This window comes from Eptatretus burgeri, chromosome 7 (assembly GCF_056783735.1).
Source record: "Eptatretus burgeri isolate ZD-2024b chromosome 7, Ebu_testis_v1, whole genome shotgun sequence".
In the NCBI taxonomy this organism is placed as follows: domain Eukaryota; kingdom Metazoa; phylum Chordata; class Myxini; order Myxiniformes; family Myxinidae; genus Eptatretus; species Eptatretus burgeri.
In genome coordinates this window covers 80,182,600-80,200,546 of record NC_140967.1, presented here as the reverse complement: position 1 = coordinate 80,200,546, position 17,947 = coordinate 80,182,600, and the positions used below count along the sequence as shown (strand labels likewise).

Genomic DNA, 17,947 nt, shown 5'->3' with positions numbered 1-17,947 from the left:
GATGCAAGAGGTTCTGGATGAGTGAACGGAGACATTTGGGAAGCATGAGCTGAATATGAGTATGGAGAAGATTGAGGTGATGTGAGTCAGGCAGCAGAAAAAAAGATATTAATATCAGGTTAGAGGGAAAGCAGATCAGACAGGGAAATAGATTTGAGTATCGGGGGGAGGGGGGGGGACAGTGACCAGGGATGATAGGTTGGAAGCAGATGTGCAGAGGGGAGGATCCAGGTGGGTGTGAATGCATGGAGAATGGTGGATGGATTAATGGCAGACAGAAAAATATCAAGGAAATTTAAAGGGATATTTATAGTGTCTTGTGTAATGCCAGCCTACATTTATGGTCTGGAGACGGCACTGGCAGGGAGACAACAACAGAAGCTGCAGGTCTGCGAGCACAACTGAGTCAGGAAGATAGTGCAAGTGAAGAAGGTGGATAGAGGGAGGATGGATGAACTGAGGGAGGATATTGGGGTGAAAATAAGCTTCACAGGTAGATTGGTAAGAAGCCAGCTGAAGTGGACTGGTCACATGGGAAGATAGGGAAAGAGAGAATGCCAAATAGAGTGGATAGATTGAAGGAGCAAAGTCGGAGGAAAAGAGGTAGACCATTGTTGAGATGGGAAGATTTTATGAGGAGGGATATCAACATGGTGCAGGTGGTTGGAGAGTGGATAGAGTTGACTGAAGCAGGGCAGAAAATTGGTACCATTGGACCTCATCCCTTATAGTCAGGTCAATATACAGTTTAACCCCCAAAAAAATTGCTACAAAAGGTTTCTCAACCGATTCTGGTAGGTTTTAGTGCACTTTATAACATACTAAAAGTTTACTAAAGTATGACCCCCGGAAAAGTGTTTTTTTCAAGATGGCGTCCAAGATGGCTGCCGAAACCTTTTAATGATCATAACTCTGTAATTATCACCTCAAATTTGATGATCTTGGTGTCTATCCCTAGATTTTTGGGGGCAAAGAACACATTAAGATCATAAAAAATGATGTTGGCCTGTTATGTAACACAAAAATCCAACCTTTGTCCATAGAATAAGTTTCAGAGCGTTCAGTTTTGAGTGTCATCCTCCTCCTCAGTATCGACCTCTTGAGTGTTGTTTGGATTGTCACAGTTTTCAGTTTGGCAAGGGCCACATGCAGCAGTGCAGGGGAGTCCATAGCGTCTGCAGCTGCATCGAGAGGATTTGCACCCCCTCGAACAGTTGCAATGGATAATTTTCAAGAGTTCGTGAGGCGCAGCATTGTTTTGGGTCATAATTGGAATTAGCTGATCATTTTCCTGTTTCCATCCCCATTCAGTTGGGTTCATTTCATTTGCCATCCCCATCCATACCATAATTCGAAAGTACACACGTTGGCTATGGAATCTTGTTGCAGGTGATGTTGGTGGAAGCCGTTCAGGAGTGACAAATGCTTGAGCAGTTTCCACTTTCTTGGTGAAAATGATATGGCGCAGTTATGATAGCGTATCATTAGACTTGCCACCAAAGAGATCAACCATCAGGTCTTTTCCAAGATCTGATATGTCCTCTTGAGATTTGTTTTGAAGGATGAATGCACTAGCACAGGACTTCATGACAGGATCAGATTTCACTAATTTTCGGAAGGCTGACTTTTTTGCGATGCCAAAAATCCTTAAGTTGAATCACAGCCTGTGTCGGCATGTACAAAGAGCAACTTATTGCACACATCGTCTCCTAAAGTGTCTTTCAACAGGTTAATGTTATACACTTTGTGTTCTTTTGACTGCATGTTTGCGTTAGAACAGAAGTAGATGATCTCATTGTCTGTTCTCGAGTAATGAAGGAGCAAGATCAGCAAATCTGTATCCTCACCGACCAACGTTGTGGTGCAATGACGGGATTGTTCAACAGTTGCCTTAACGATATCAACGTCGGCATCCCCTGGTGACTGAATGACATAGCATCCCCTTTAAGTTAGTGCTGTGCTGATGAGAGCAATCATGTCTGCCTTGTTTTTGTCACGAGACAAAAAGTTCACTTTTTTGCCTGAAAACTCTGTTTCTGCAGTGAAACTAACAATAGGGTGCAGGTTTTGTCCTCGTCTCTGATGTGTGTTGGCTTTTATGGAGGGACCTTCACCATAACCATCGAACACCACTGTCGCTAGTCCGTAATGTCTCACGGTGAAGTCTGCATACGACTCAGCTATTGCATTACATGAGTCGCCTTTCTTCCACGATAAACGATGGAGCAAAGAGCCACCATCGAGCACGTCACAATCTGTTTTAGGAATATAGTTCATCACAGCCTCACTTGATAAGTCCGCAGAATGGTCTCGAATTGCCTGAGCAAGATGAGGTTTGTCTGCTTTTCGAAGAATGTTCCTGACCTCAAAGAGGGCTGGAGGGTAGGGGCTTAGTTTATACGTCAAAACATCTTCAAGGGAAAGATATCCTGACCTTGACACCACAAGGAAACGCTGGAACAGATATAAAAATGTGATATATATGCATATATATATATATATGATATAAAAATGGTTACAATGTGTTCATTTTTGACGCCATTTTGGATTTTGATGTTACATTGTAGGCCAACATCATTTTTTATGATCTCAATGTGTTCTTTGTCCCCAAAAACCTAGGGATAGACACCAAGATCATCAAATTTGAGTTGATAGTTACAGAGTTATGATCATTAAAAGGTTTCGGCAGCCATCTTGGACGCCATCTTGAAAAAAACACTTTTCCGGGGGTCATACTTTGGTAAACTTTTAGTATGTTATAAAGTGCAGTAAAACCTACCAGAATCGGTTGAGAAACCTTTTGTAGCAATTTTTTGGGGGTTGAGGGGGTATTTTCCAGATATTGATTTGACTATTATAAAGAGAAAGAGAAGCAGAATTAATGAAACAAAGGTTATGGAGAGTGGTAAAGACGAAGAAGGGAAAGAAAGTGGACAATAGCCTTGTTCAATATGTGGAAAAGATGTTGGGTGTAATTCATTTGAATGTAGGCAGTGCTATAGATGGTTTCACAAGAGGTGAAGTGGTATCACAGGAATTATTTTTAAACAAATGCTGGGATTTTTACATGTAAATGATGTGAGGATCAATCATTTCAAGAGAAAGATGAAGAACAAACCAAAATGCTCCTGAGCTCAGAATTCAATTTAGAAAAGGTCAAAAGTGTCTGTTACCTTGGAGACATGATAGAGGCATCAGGAGGAGCAGAATTAGCCATTAGATTAAGAATAAAGTCAGCCTTGAACAGGGATGAGGATAGTAAGTACGTGAATAAAGAAGAATAAAGGGCACTCGTCAGAGTGCATACCTCTGCCAGGCTGATTAGTTTATGTTTTGTATCTCACTGAGAGGCAGGATCTGGATTCGGACCTGAACTAAAATTTTATCGCCTTGTTCTTGTTACATAACCAACCCGTCCACCAAGTTCTGTCCATAATTTTTTGAGGTATCCTGCTATATATCGTTTTAGCCCTATCACTCAAAGACGAAGAATCACTTTAAAAATTCTCGGATCCGGATCCAGATTAAGATCTTCACCAAAACCGAATCAATTCTTACTTGTTACATACCCAACCTGCCCACCAAGTTTCGTCCAAATCCGTCAACAACTTTTTGAGATACCCTGCTACATGTCGTTTTTGGTGCTATCTCTCAATGTTAAAAAAAAATCATGAAAAAATTCGAGTATCCAGATCTGTAGCATCACCAAAGTCTAATCATTTCGTCCGTGTCATATAACCAAGCGCTCCACTAAATTTCGTCTGAATCCATCCACAACTTTGATATATCCTGTTCACAAACAGACAAACATACAGACAAGCCGGTAGGTGACATGGGTGGTTGCTAGACTAAGGCAAATTTGAAATATGTAGATAAGAGAACACATCAGATGGCATTTTTGCCGTTCGTTGTTCCATATAGGAACATGACGAGCAACTGTCCATTCATCATTTGTGTTCGATTCCTTAACCCTACGTTAAGACCCTGTCACACCTTGACGTTTTAGCCAGCGTATGGCAAGGTATCAAAATGTATGTAAAACACTGGCGTACGCTGAACTATTGATGTTTTTTTTTTTATTTTTGGCATATTCATAATGAGTTGGATGTATGCATAACGTATTAGTAACGTACACAGAACGTTTCGAATACTTATAGATAACTTATACCAACGAATGCTTAGCGTGTTGTCGGTGTTCACAACGTATGCCCAACGATAGTCCAACGTATGCATAGCGCGGCAGCGTATTGCCGACGATCACGTGGCGTAGCCTATTAAAAGGCTGCCGCTCGACGATTCAAATCATAAACGCACTAGACATCGAACTGTCACACCTTGACGTTTTAGCCAGCGTATGCCGACGTATGAAAAATTTGTCTAAAACGCTGGCACACGTCGAATACTTTATGGGTAAATTTTGTATACATTAAGAGCACGCTGAAGCACGCTGGCATACGTCATAGTACGCCAAGCACGTGGACAAATTTTCAGCATGTTGAAAATTTTTCGACGTATGCCAGCATATGACACTCGTTCCGCATACGCTGGCCATAAGTTGTAGGCACGTTACACGATCGTTGACACACGTCGACACACGTTACTTGTAAGTTACTCATAAGTCGAAACACGTTGATGTAATGTTTAGCATACCCGAAACTTATTTCTAACCTATGAGTAATGTGTTTTGAACCTATGTGCAATGTATCTCCAACGCACATTGACATATGTAGACGTATTTGATTGACGTCTTCCGGATGACCACAGAACTTACTGAACGTGTTTCTAACTTACACCTACCGTATAATGGCGTATTGGCAGCGTTTAGGGGAATTGGTATATAATAATGGGGTTCACAGGAGGAACCCATCAGTGTTCCAGACTCCATGTGTTTTTTTTTCTTCTTTTTTTTTTCTTCGGCATGACGGTGATGTTGCCACTTCGATTTCTAGTGCGGTTATAATATAATATAATTAATAGCCTGCCACTCAATGATTTAAATCATAACCGCACTGGAAATCAATTAGATGCGCTGTGATTTAATTTAATAGTTAGGGAGCGATCCCAACACAATGGAGACGCCCCTCCCCCTCTTCTGTGAAGAGGAAGAAGAGCCCTCTTCTTTTTTTTGCGGAGGGGGGGTCGTGGCTCCAAAAGGTTGAGAACCACTGGGCTAAACATTACCTCGACGTATTTCGACTTATGAGTAACTTACAAGTTACGTGTGTCGACGTGTGTCAACGATCGCATAACGTGCCTACAACTTATGGCCAGCATATGCGGAACGTGTGAGTCATACGCTGGCATATGTCGAAAAATTTTCAGCATGTTCAAATTTGTCGACGAGCTCGGCGTACTACGATGTATGCCAGCGTACTACGACGTTTTCCATCATACTACAACGTATACCAGCGTGCTTCAGCGTGCTCTTAACGTATACAAAACTTGCCCATAACGTATTCGACGTGTGCCAGCGTTTTAGACAAATTTTTCATGCGTCGACATACGCTGGCTAAATCGTCAAGGTGTGACAGCGCCTTCAGGGAATCCCAACGCGAACATTGGGGGTGAAAGCATATAGTAATATAATTGCATACTAGTCATACAGTTTTTGACGGATCGGGCTAAAAAATTTTGACAAAGAGTGTGATTATAGTGCGCATAAAAGCGCAGAAGCCGATTTTTGATTTTCGAAAAAAAGATTTTTGGGGATTTTTCAAAACTTTCAAAGTCCCGTTGCTAGGCAACGGTGGCGTCCATAGCAACGGTGCTCAAAATCATACAACTAGATCCTGGTATGAACCTACCAGTCAAGTTTCATTAAAATCGGTTGACTCCTCTGGCCTCCAGAGCTGTCCATTACATACATACAAACAGAAAAAGTGAAAATAAGGGTACTCTAGCGACCACCCAACAGACAAACAGACAGACGGAAAACCTGAGAATAAGGGTAGTCTGGCGACCACCCAACAGATAGGGGTGAAAACATAACCTCCATCCACCTTAGGTGGTGGAGGTAATAAGTAGAGACAACTAGGTGGTATCATGAAGCACATAAACATTCAATTGTCTTAAAAAGTTAAAATTGATAAAGCCCATATGAGATTGGTGTTGATGTATGGAAGCGAGACAGGGGCACTATGGATCATCGAAGATTTAAAACTAGAACGGGCACTCAGTAGAGCGCATACCTTCACCAACGCTTCATTTTGCCCCCCCCCCCAAGAAACCGTTGATTGTGAGGGTATTTAATCCCATACCACAATCTGCCATCTCATATATGTTATGATGGCTTAAAAGCATTAAATTTCCTCTGTCATATCGTATATCACAAGATTGGGCATTGAATTCACAACATTTTGGCATTGGTTGCATGCAAATTGGATAAAAATCGACCACACTATGGCAAAATGACGATTTTGACCTTTTCATGACCCCGACCTTAACCTTTGTATTCTTAATTTTGCAATTGGTATTAGAGTGTGGGGAACAGAACAGTCAACATTTTGGTGTTGGTTTCATGCAAATCGGATAAGAATTGACCGTGTTATGACTAAAACCGCACATTTTGCAATGTCGTGACCCCCCCCTGACCTTTGACTCCCAACCGCTAATAAGGGTTATTACGTCATTGTGTCATGTCACATATCACAAGATGGGGCATTTAATTCTGAACATTTTTCCATTAGTTGCATGCAAATTGGATACAAATTGACCGCGCTATGGTAAAAAGACGATTTTGACCTTTTCATGACCTTGACCTTTGACCCGATCGCTCCCAAAATCTAATCAAATGGTCCTCGGATAATAACCAATCATCCCACCAAATTTGCTGCGATTCAGTTCAATACTTTTGGAGTTATGCGAATAACAAACAAACAAACAAACACACATATTCACAAATGAATAAATAAATACACAGCGATCAAAACATAACCTTCGCAACAAAGTTTGCGAAGGTAATAATTGAAAGTATAGAGATGAGAATGACACGATGGATAAATGGATGATCTTTAAAGAAAGAATACCAAGCTCGGAGATCAGGAAGAGATTAAAATCGATACTATTGAGGAAGAGAGGACTTGTTTGGTATGGACATGTGCAGTGGAGGTCAGAAGATGAAGGTGTGAAGAAAGCAATAAAGCTCATGGTAAGAGAAAAAAAGCCGAGAGGACATCTTAAAAAAGACATGGATTGAAAATGTGAAGAAAGATAGATATCGAATATTTGGGTTTCCATGAAACTGATGCAATGGATAGCTCCATCTGGAGGAATGCCATCATTCAACGAAATGCCTAAAGGAAAGTGGAAAATGGTTGTAAAATTGTTGTTTTTGTTGTTGTTGGTTGGATCAAGGCCCCTTTATACTGCTATATGTTAAAAATTACAGAGAAGAACTTTGTGCTGTAGTGAATGCCAAAGCAGTAGCCATCCTTTGAGGCCAACTTGGAAACATAATCTTTCCAAGATCGGTTACAACTGCTAGGAAGGCTCAGGAGCTCCGACGACCACATATCTCGCAAAGATTGAGCAATGATATAAATTGGGCAATTTACAGGCAGTCATTTTAGAGGAAAACAAAAGTGAGACTGTGGGTCTTTCATGCACAAAGTACATGTTCCAGGTAGATGACTTGCTGCTTATTTTCTCGACGTGTCACAGCCTGCCTGGCGGATGGGCGAGGGACTATTCTGCAATATGATGCATTGGATTTTCAAGTGTGACACCACGTGCCCCTTTCACCTTTAATACCCTTTCCTTGCACCATTCACAAAAAAGCAGTGACAACCAATTTATTTAGCCTCACACATAGACAAGGCACGAGTGTGATGTTACAACCCCCAAGTGGCCTTCATCATCGGACGGAAACTCAAGCCACCTGTTACCGGTTCTACTAACCTTCTCTCAGGGGCGAAATGAATGATGAAATCACATGACTGTGACAAGCAGATAGTGAGACCAATAAGTGAGAATTTTATTATTGCGTTTGGACTGCACTATGAAGTATCCGACAAGAATACAGGGAATCGTGCAGAAAAAAGCACTTTCCACATGGAAATAGAATAATTAATTTTAAAAATATTGAAACAAAATAACTTGTGGCTGTGGAACCTGTGGCACTTAAGCAGTTTATCAACATTGTTGTCATAAAATATTATCTTATAGGTACGCAAAATGAGTTCAGTGTTTTGAAAATGTGGCCGGGCTATAACTTCAGTTAAATGATAGTATATTCTGTATAGCCCTGTTGTTCAGTGTCATGCACAGTAGCATGAGCAAATGAAAAGGAAGTGGTTGTGTGTGTGCTGTGGCAGCGTACTCCCAATCTATGGATAACCACGTTGGAACAACACCTGGTTTCTTGGGCAGCCCCGATTACAAGAGCCCCATGTCACCATCATCACCTGCACGCTACTCACCCATATCTATGTCTAAACACCCGCTCATGGATGATGATTATAGCAGGTAACATATTTATTTAACTCTTATCAGAATCTTTTCATCATTTCTGTTTTTTTAACATTTACCTTTTTTGGCTTTCATTTCCATAGCTTGTGAACCTTCAGCGGAAGTATTTCAGTTGTTATAGCTTCTTTGCCATTGAGCTATCCTGTCTTATGTTGATCTGGTGCCAGGTTCAGTTCTCCATAGGTTTGAACCTGTCTTCTTATTTGGGGTCACTGCATCTCAGAGCATGTTTTCTACGCTCCGGGACATAACACCGGCCATCTTGCCTACAGGGTGGGCACAAAGTCCCTTTGCAATGAAGTTACTGCACATCCGTATTTTTCCCTCCAACGGTTCGTTGTGATTCATAAATGAGGAAACACCCCAAGAGTGCTTTGCAAGCAGCCTCTTGTGTATCCGAATCCATATCACTGAGTTAATTGATGAGTCCAGGCTTAAATGCCTTCAACCCAAGATCGGGTACAGGTAAAAAAAAGATATTCCACCTTCTTCATCATTTTCCTCCATTGTTGAATGGGAAATGCCTCGTTTTGAAGAACATTTTCACGTTGATTTCTGTAGCGATCTTGAACAAGATGCTTCAACAATGTCCACATAATCCCGACGTGATGCTGGACGACCAGAACGCTTTGTGTCACTAAGATGCCCCGTTGAGAAGTCCGTAATGCTTCACGTGAGGGATCAGATTTCATCAGCCTGTCCGAAAATCCTGCTCTTATGTCTTCATAGCATGCTCTCTCTCACAATCATGAACCCACACACTGGCAATAGGTCGTTATTCAATCATAAATTCGCTGGTATCTGTCATATTGAAGCCATACTTGCCAAATACAACCCCCAAAAATGGGGTTAGAGATCATTGTTCTTCATGCAATGGGATTCCGCACAATAATTTTTGGAACATTATATAATCCCAACATTGCTTCCTGTTAAATATATATACACACACACACACACGAGTCAAAATTCATGCTTTGCATTCAATGCACTTACTCGACATCATCCATAATTGGAATGGAGTTCTGGAATGGAGATACTGTGTCACTCAGCCAGTAATAATGGACCATCTACCTTTTTGTGTTCCCAAATACGATGTGAAATGCTTTAATTTATACCCTGCTTTCTCGTCCTTTGTTTTTTAATCACCTTGCGAATCAGTTTGATTTCTCTGCTTGCTCATAAGTTTGCTTATTTTGTTATTATTTCCTTTTATTGAATTAATTTCTACTATTAACCTTATTGAACCTTGCCTGGTTAGTGTTACGCATCCCTCTCCTCTGTGGTACATGTATTCTCCTCGTCAAAGTGATCCATATCAATTTTTATCAGTTTGTGGACAGAAATGTAAGTTGTGGTTTCTTCACTTTTGCAATGACAATTTTTAATTGTTTTCTTTTTCTTTTAAATTGTGGTTGAACATTATTCATTCAATCATACCCATTTTCATTCCAATCGTCTGACTCCAAATGTATCTCTTCCATCATCATTTTCAGTTCTTAAGCATAGTTTTAAACGAAATGAAGTCATCTACAAATTATAATTGGTTTAGTCTTTCCCCATCGCCATTTATTCCTTTATTTTTTTTCCAATTTAGCTGTTGGAGCACTCCAGTGCATGCAGTGTATAATTTCAGGGAGATGTTGTGGCCTCGCTTCCAATGCCTCTTTCATTGAGACAAATGCTTCAGATACCTTTTTTGATCTTTAACGTCTCACTACTTTGGTGCAGTTTCAAGGTCACTTTTCCACCGTTGTACACTAATATGTCCAGATATCTAGAGTTGATGCTAAAGCGATATAGAGCTTATATTGCAACATTTGTTTTCACACAATGAAGGCTTTTCATCATCAATTGCCCGAGCAAGGCCGAGCGAAGCAAGGTCTCATTCTTCATGGGTAGGCATTCCGATGTTGAAAGTTTTGTCAATCGCTCAAGCGGTTGTGGAGAAAACTAATTTAAAAGCGAATAAAGGTGAAAAAGTGGGGGCGGATTAAAAACAAGTGAGGGCCTCGGCCGACGTTCCACAACATGGGCAAGGAAGGTTGTGGACGCCAATTACTCGTGATAATTTGTGCGATTTTGATTTTCCCAGAAACTTTTATCATATGAAGGTGGTCTATTGTTGAGTACCCACTTCATAAACTTACTTGTTCCCCTGGATGGTTATTGTTCAGGTCACTGATGAGTTGATTATTCATAACTTTCGTCAACAGTTTATATATACCAGAGAGCAGGCATATTTGATAGTCCACATTTTATCTTGTTTTGTGGATTCGTACCAGTCAAAGGTATTCATATCAGAACATCGAATGCACTTATAACCTTCAATGTATATTGCTTTAGGTTATTGTTTAAACCTCACCTGATGTAAATTGCACTTTTTTGTTTTTTTTACGTTTCACCACATATTTGATGTTGATTTTGTTAGTGAAATGAATTTAAATTCTTTTGTTTAAGTTTGTCTGTTTCCATGCACACATGATATGATATGCATGAAGCAAGCTGTTTTATAAGCACTGTGTTTTATGCAGACATTGAATAAGCACAAAAGATTCATTATATATCAATAGAATATTGGCAAAGGCCTTCAAATCCCAGACAAAGCATGAAGTAATAATAATTGGCCAAAGAAATTGTTGAAGTTGCTGCAACAGTCATAACAGGAAAATGAGAATGCACTATTGATCGTACATTAAGTGTTCACAGTGAGGTATCCACAGGTATTAATTGCAACAAATAATAATCCCAAAGGTGAAGTGTGGTTGAGTCCTATACATTTGGAAGAGTTTATAATTTAGATCAACTCCACTCTTGGACAGCATTATTTCAATTTGTGTAATGTCGTCATCTTCAAGATGAAACATTTTCTTCAAATCTAACACAAAAGAGACTAATGCTTCAGCGAATTAATTATCCTACCTTGATGGACAGGGGGAGGGGGGTGCAAACCAGAAATACAATGACTGGAAAATGATGAAAGAAATGCAAATAAAGGAGTAGACATACTCATATGTAGTCTGCTCGCCAATGAGCTGTCAACTTTTAAAATGTCTTCTAATTTGTGCCAGAAAGGGGTGCTGCCGGGGTGCCAAGAGGAGGGAGGGGGGGCAGTGTGGGTAACTACCCCAGGGCCCAGACAGGGGCCCATAATTATTCCTTCAATTTTTTTTGTCTCATATAATGATTGTTTGCGACGGTGTTAGGTAAAACACCGGGGGCAACTTTATTTTGTGTCTTCCAACAAGCCACTCAGGCAATTCCCTGGCAAGGGCAATGACACCCTCCCTCATAAAATAAACTACCATGGGAACAATTTACATAATGACAATCGTGTAATAACGTAATGATATAAATGAACACAGGAGTGTTGACCGCACTCCAACCGCATGTAGGAATAAGTGACCAACAACCTATTTTCCCTTAAACACAGCATATATGGAAACCTCCATATAGATTGTTTTAAAAACAAAAATTGAAGGGGTCTCCACACTTAGTATTGCCTCAGGGCCTGTTTTGGCTCTCGGCGGCCATGGGTGCTGCACCTTGGAAATGTTATCCATGTGGTGATGTAAAGCTGGCTGTCACATTTGCATTATAGTTGTAGATAAAATGATGCATCGAAAGCCTTGTCATTGTGTTCCTCGACATTGGGCAGATTCTATCATTGAGCTGCGCTTTTTTGTCAACAGTACCTATGGAAAGTGCAATTGCTGTAATGTGGATTACCCTAACCCTAACCTGAATTGCTAACCCTAACCCTAACAGGCATGATGGGCCAAATGGCTTTCTATTCTGTCAGAATTTGTCTTTATTTCCTCGTAATAGGAAGAGATAATTAGAAACACATGCAAGTAAAAATAGAGCCCTCCGCAGGGCATTGCCAGGTATGTAATGGTCACATGGAATTGCTTTTACCTTTATCGTTTCATCTGCAGAACAACAAAAAATGGTGAATCTGAAACTTGTGAAAATAATTCCAAAGCAAAAAAAGGAAAAGGACAGCACTAATGTAAGCATGCTCAAACTATGAAACCTTTACTGGCAACGATGCAAGGAAGCAAAGGCAGAAAGGTGAGAAAACAATTATAAATACAAGAATAATTCAGACAAAATAAAATCGGAAGAAATATGCCAGCAAGGATAAATTAAGTTAACAGAAATGTGTGAAAGAAGAATGTCCCTCAAATAATGGCTTTACGGTACTCAATTATCACACCAATTCACACGGAAGGGTACATTGAAATGGCAGAAGCTGAAACAAAAATGAATTGACGTACATGTCAACCTTTTTGACTTTCAACTGCGAGACTTCCAATGAAAAACTTTGAATCAGAAAAAAAAAATCAAATCTTTGAAACATGAAAGACTAGCAGTCAACACGTCCCAGAGCGTGTACACATGGTCATAAAACGATCATCATATCATATCGTAATGATCTTTTAATCATATCGCATCGCAATTATCACGTCACAATCGTCATGTAACGATCATATCACAATCTTCATCGTCACATCATGACATCGCAGTGAAATGAACAGCACAATCATCATATCACGGTGGAATAAACAAATGAAACGCTCACAATGCTGACGCACAATACACACACACACACACACACACACACACACACACGCACACACACACACACACACACACACACACACACACACACACACACACACACACACACACACACACACACACACACACACACTCAATACTTGTGCTAAAGAAACAAAAATATACATGTCAAAGCAGGACTGATAAAAAATTAAAATACTATTGGCAGGGATTACAATTCGGTGAAACGAGCAAGAACCAACTAACCCATGGGAATGTGTCCACCCCTTCCTGCACCCCCCCTCCCCAAACGCACTCGTGAGTCCTTCAAAAATGAGCAAATTTATTTAAAAAATTTTAATGGTCTCACAAACCAACTGAGACTGCACGTGTTGATTAATTATCATCAATGCGGTGACAGCGACGCTCTCAGGACTTGTACACGAGTGGTCATTTTATTTAACACCGGGAGAGGGCAGCACATTGACAGCACAAATTACATAATCGTTGTACAGTACTTTCCATTTTCACATAGGCCTGATGATTAAATGGTTATGATGTGCATAAGAGGTTTGTGTGGGTGAAACACACAAGTCCTTTGTGCATGGCCTTTCATTTGGTTTGTTTGCTTCTGTTCTGTTGGAAGTAGACCAGCTTATGTTAAAAAAAAATAATTAAAAAAAAACAATATTTTGGGTCAGATCTTGACAACAATGTTTTAACGAACCTAAATATATCATTGATTAATATAAATGATGGTTTTTTTTGTTTGTTTTTTGTATACATTGTCGAGGCTCGTAGGAGAGTTAACGCACAATGAACAACAAGGGGGGCATGAGACAAGAGGGGCGGGGGAGGGAAGGACAAAACAGTGGGGAAAGACATTTGGAGATCTGTGGAAGGGAGGGATGGGGTGGGGAACATGGGGTAAACAAGATGGACACGACAGGAACTTTCAGTACCTTACATGATAGGGAACTTTCGGGAAGGAAGGCAGGGAATTTTTTTGTTGTTGCCAGTTTTTCTATGAATATCTACGGTAGCTGTCTAGAGTAACCTAGGTGTGGACAGCGTTGACCAATGGGGAAAAGACGAACACAGACAGATCGGGAATGAAGTTCATCAAAAGGGGATTTGTTATGTACAGGACAATGTAAAATGCGAAGGTGCGGTGCTATGCAGTATTTTAATGCACAAGCAAGCAATCATCAAAAAGGGGAAAGGCAGTTAGAAAAAGATGTGCACAAGGATAATGGTCACAAGCAATGAAGAGTGCAAGCGAATGCAGGAAAGAAAACGGACAAGAAGCAGAACTTAACTCCATGCCTTACCTGCCGGCTATACATTAGACATGGGGCAATTACATCTACAGCGTGCCAAATTAGGAGTGTCTGCCTCCTTTTGTGTACCAACACCTGGAGTGATGAGGCGTGATTCATAATTTGTCATGACACTATTCCGTGTTGCTGTCATCATGCTCGTGTCTATGAGTTTTTGATCAAAGTACAAGGCGAGTGAATCCTTCATGCCAATGTTTATGAGGAACAACTTTTTGTTTTTGATGAGTGTTGAATCTTCAACTTTGAAGTTTTTTTTTGTTTACCATTGACCTAGTCTTTGCACCATTCCCTTGTACCTTCCTTGAGTGTTATCATTAATATCAATTTGATATTATCAAATATAACTCACACTTGGTCATCGTCTCAAGTCTTTTAGTCAACAAGTTTGACGTACTCTGCAGCAAGATGGTTACAGTTATGGAAGATTTTTACTGCCATCAATTCCTGCACTCCTACCTTTCCATCAATCATAAGACAGTTCTGTGAACAATCATCATCTGTGGCTTGTGCATATGCCTCAGTAGTGTTTCAGTTCACCTGCTCAAGATCCAGCAAAAGTGGTATTACCTTGCTTGTGTCATGAGTTGGATGAATGGATCCATCAAGTTCCATCAGTACATGGCTTGTATACACAAACTCGTGTATGCCAATCATTTCTTCCAGGTCAACATTTTTATGGGATGACCATGCGATAACCAGCAATCGAGCAAAAAGTGATGTTGTCACCTTTAATGTTGGGATCTCAGATCCAACTTTCAGTTTGATGTCCTTTGCAGCTGCATTCCATGTCAGCAGTTTCACCTTGGTCATCTTGCTCCACAGGTTTCATTCACCTACCAGGGTGGTAGGTAATGGAAACCCTCGCCTTACCACTGCCCCTCCCCCTTCCTTATCCCCACTCCTTACACCAGGATTAAAAGTCCTGTTTCAGGTATTGGTTCACTTTAAAAAAAAAAATCTTTTTGAGGTCTGTTGTGAGGAATACAACTGCTACCACTTTGTCATTGAGATGGAGAACTGCTCAACATGATGTTTAGGGTAGTGTGATATAATAAGATGGTGATGAGCTGCCATCTTGAAGGACTGGAAGAAAATGCACAAGAAGACATTGTATAAGAAATCAGTTCCACAGAAAAGAGTGAAAGTGAACATAAAGCTTATGACTTCAGAAATACAAGGAAAGGGTTACTAGATTGATGTATGCAAACATTTTGAGCTGGTGGGATAGGTGGAATAGCAGAGGTGGGTTAGTATAGCAAGGTTATACCACCTTGCTATACTAACCCACCTTGCTTGCAGTGAGATTGGAGCAGGCCCTCTCAGAGTCTTCCATCCAACTGTTTCCAGCTGTTTCAGTCAAAAAAAACACAAACAACACCATCACACCATAGTGGAGAACCATCCTCCAAATGAACACCTTGTATACGATTAGGGCATTTATAGTGACTTTGGAAAGCCTTAGTTCTGAAAATTGGATCTGTAGTTATATTGAGAGAGTTCATAATGGATAGTAAGGACAAAGAGCTTCAAAGACTCCAACTGAGCCACCTGCCTGTCTCTGGGGTATGGAGATATCTGGCACAGGGTAAAATCATCTGAAAATTAGAACAGAGGATTTTGCAAAGAGGCAAGGAGGTCATTAATAATAATTACCCCTGGACGCGACCTATCGAGACATCAGCCTTCAGAGGTAAAGCAAAAGTTGGTATGCATTTAAAGGACCCATGCTGCTTAAGTGCAATACTGAAAATTTGCCAGCAACTTTAGGGGAGGACATGAGTTTGCCCTTTATGAGGTTTAATGAGTCTTCCTTTACCTATTACTTGAGATTCAGGACAATCCATCCAAGGCAGAGAATATGCATTATGCTTAAGTAATGCACAGCTACTGTCACATATTTTTCAAATTCGGTTAAGAGTCCAATTATCCTGCTTTCATAAGATGGTATTTCCAGTGTGGCAATGACAGATCCAGTGAAGGATTATTCTTTCAAAGTCCAAGGCTTGTAAAAGAGCAAAATATTTCAAATAAAAACCATGAAAATGTTGCGTCAGGTTTTTCCAAAAGAGAGAGAGAAAATGTCAACAAAGAAGGGTGAATCGGAGAATAAAGGGAGGGCAGTGGAGTTGTGGAGTAGGGGGCAAGTAAGCGAAAATATTTGGAGGAAATGTGGATCAAGGAAGGGAAAGGGAGTGTCTCAGCTACACTCGAGGAAATGGAAATTGTTGCCATTTTTGGATGCATAATATAGATAACAACAATTGTGTTCCCTTATAAGGAACTTCAAAGTAGAAGGCCATTTGGCCCATCACAACATTTGCTATAATTTCCAGCCTATGGTTGTTTGTCGGTGTTCTATCCTTTTTAAAACAAATGCTGTGTCAAGCATTTGCAGGGAAGCAGCATATACCATTTACAGATTATGTGAAATTAGAGTTCCAGAGAAGGTATTGTCATCATGTACTATCCGTCAGTCTGTCTGTCCATCCATCCATCATTTCCTATTTCTCCGGCCAAACCGCTGGACCGATCCAGCTGAAATGTGGCAGCAACGTTTCGCTCCTGACCGGTAACGGGGATTCCAAAGCTCGTTCCAGTCACATGATTTTAAGTAGGTCAAAATGGCCAACTTAGTAAATTTCTTCAAACATCTTCTTCTCCAGACCCACCAGTCAAAATGTTACCAAATTTGGATTACAGGGTAGGGCAGGGTAGGGATGGGCATTAGCATTAACATTACGGCAGGGTAGGGATGTTTAATTGCGGAAGCCATGCCGATCACGTGACAGGAAGTGTGTCAAAATGGCAGTTGCGCAAATTCCTTCCAAAATTTTCTTCTCCAGACCCCACAGTCAGAATACTATATAACTTGGATTACAAGATTAGGCCAGGGTAGGGATGTTAATTGTGGAAGTCATGCCGATCATGTGAATGGAAGTGTGTCAAAATGGCTGACTTTGTCAATTTTGGGGAAAATTGCATAAATTCCTTTAAAAATCTTCTTCAACAGACCCACTAGTCAGAATGCCACCAAATTTGGGTTACAACATTAGGACAGGCAGGGTAGGGATGTGAAATTGTAGAGGAATGCCAATAATGTGACGGGAAGTGTGTCAAAATGGCCGCCTTAGTCAACTTTATGGGAAAATCACATTAATTCCTTTAAAAATATTCTTCTCCAGACCCACCAGGCAGAATTTTACCAAATTTGTGTTACAACATTAGGACTGGGTCCTGATGTAAAATGTGTTGCTCATGCCAATCATGTGCCCGGAAGTGTGTCAAAACGCTAGACTTGGTAGATTTTTGGGAAAATCATATAAATTCCTTCAAAAATCCTTCTCTCCATGCTATTAAATTTTGGATACAACATTGGGCCAGGGCCCAGAAAAGCTACAGGTCCAGTGGTCCTATTTTTAGTCTTTGATATGACTCAGCCATTGCTTGAAGCACCGACGTTGCAGACTTAGAGCGAATGCACTGACCGTTCCACCATGAATATGCCCCTTTACAAGGCAACACTGACAAATATGAGGAGCCAGAGCTCAGTCATTATCTTCCAGACTAAAGTAGCTTCTTTT

The 17,947-nt window shown here is 40.5% G+C and overlaps 1 protein-coding gene across 12 annotated transcripts in view; it reads left to right on the top strand.

Annotated features, from left to right (window-relative positions):
- Positions 1 to 17,947, top strand: part of DLG2 (discs large MAGUK scaffold protein 2) — a 652,065-nt gene that overhangs the window by 431,823 nt on the left and 202,295 nt on the right. For all 12 annotated transcript variants that reach the window (XR_015060299.1, XR_015060300.1, XM_085889199.1 and 9 more), the window contains one exon: positions 8,313 to 8,463. Coding sequence is in view for 10 of the 12 variants with exons in the window: in XM_085889199.1 (XP_085745325.1) it covers positions 8,313 to 8,463 (151 nt within the window). In the remaining 2 variants the exon portion in view is untranslated. The remainder of the gene's footprint in view (positions 1 to 8,312; positions 8,464 to 17,947) is intronic.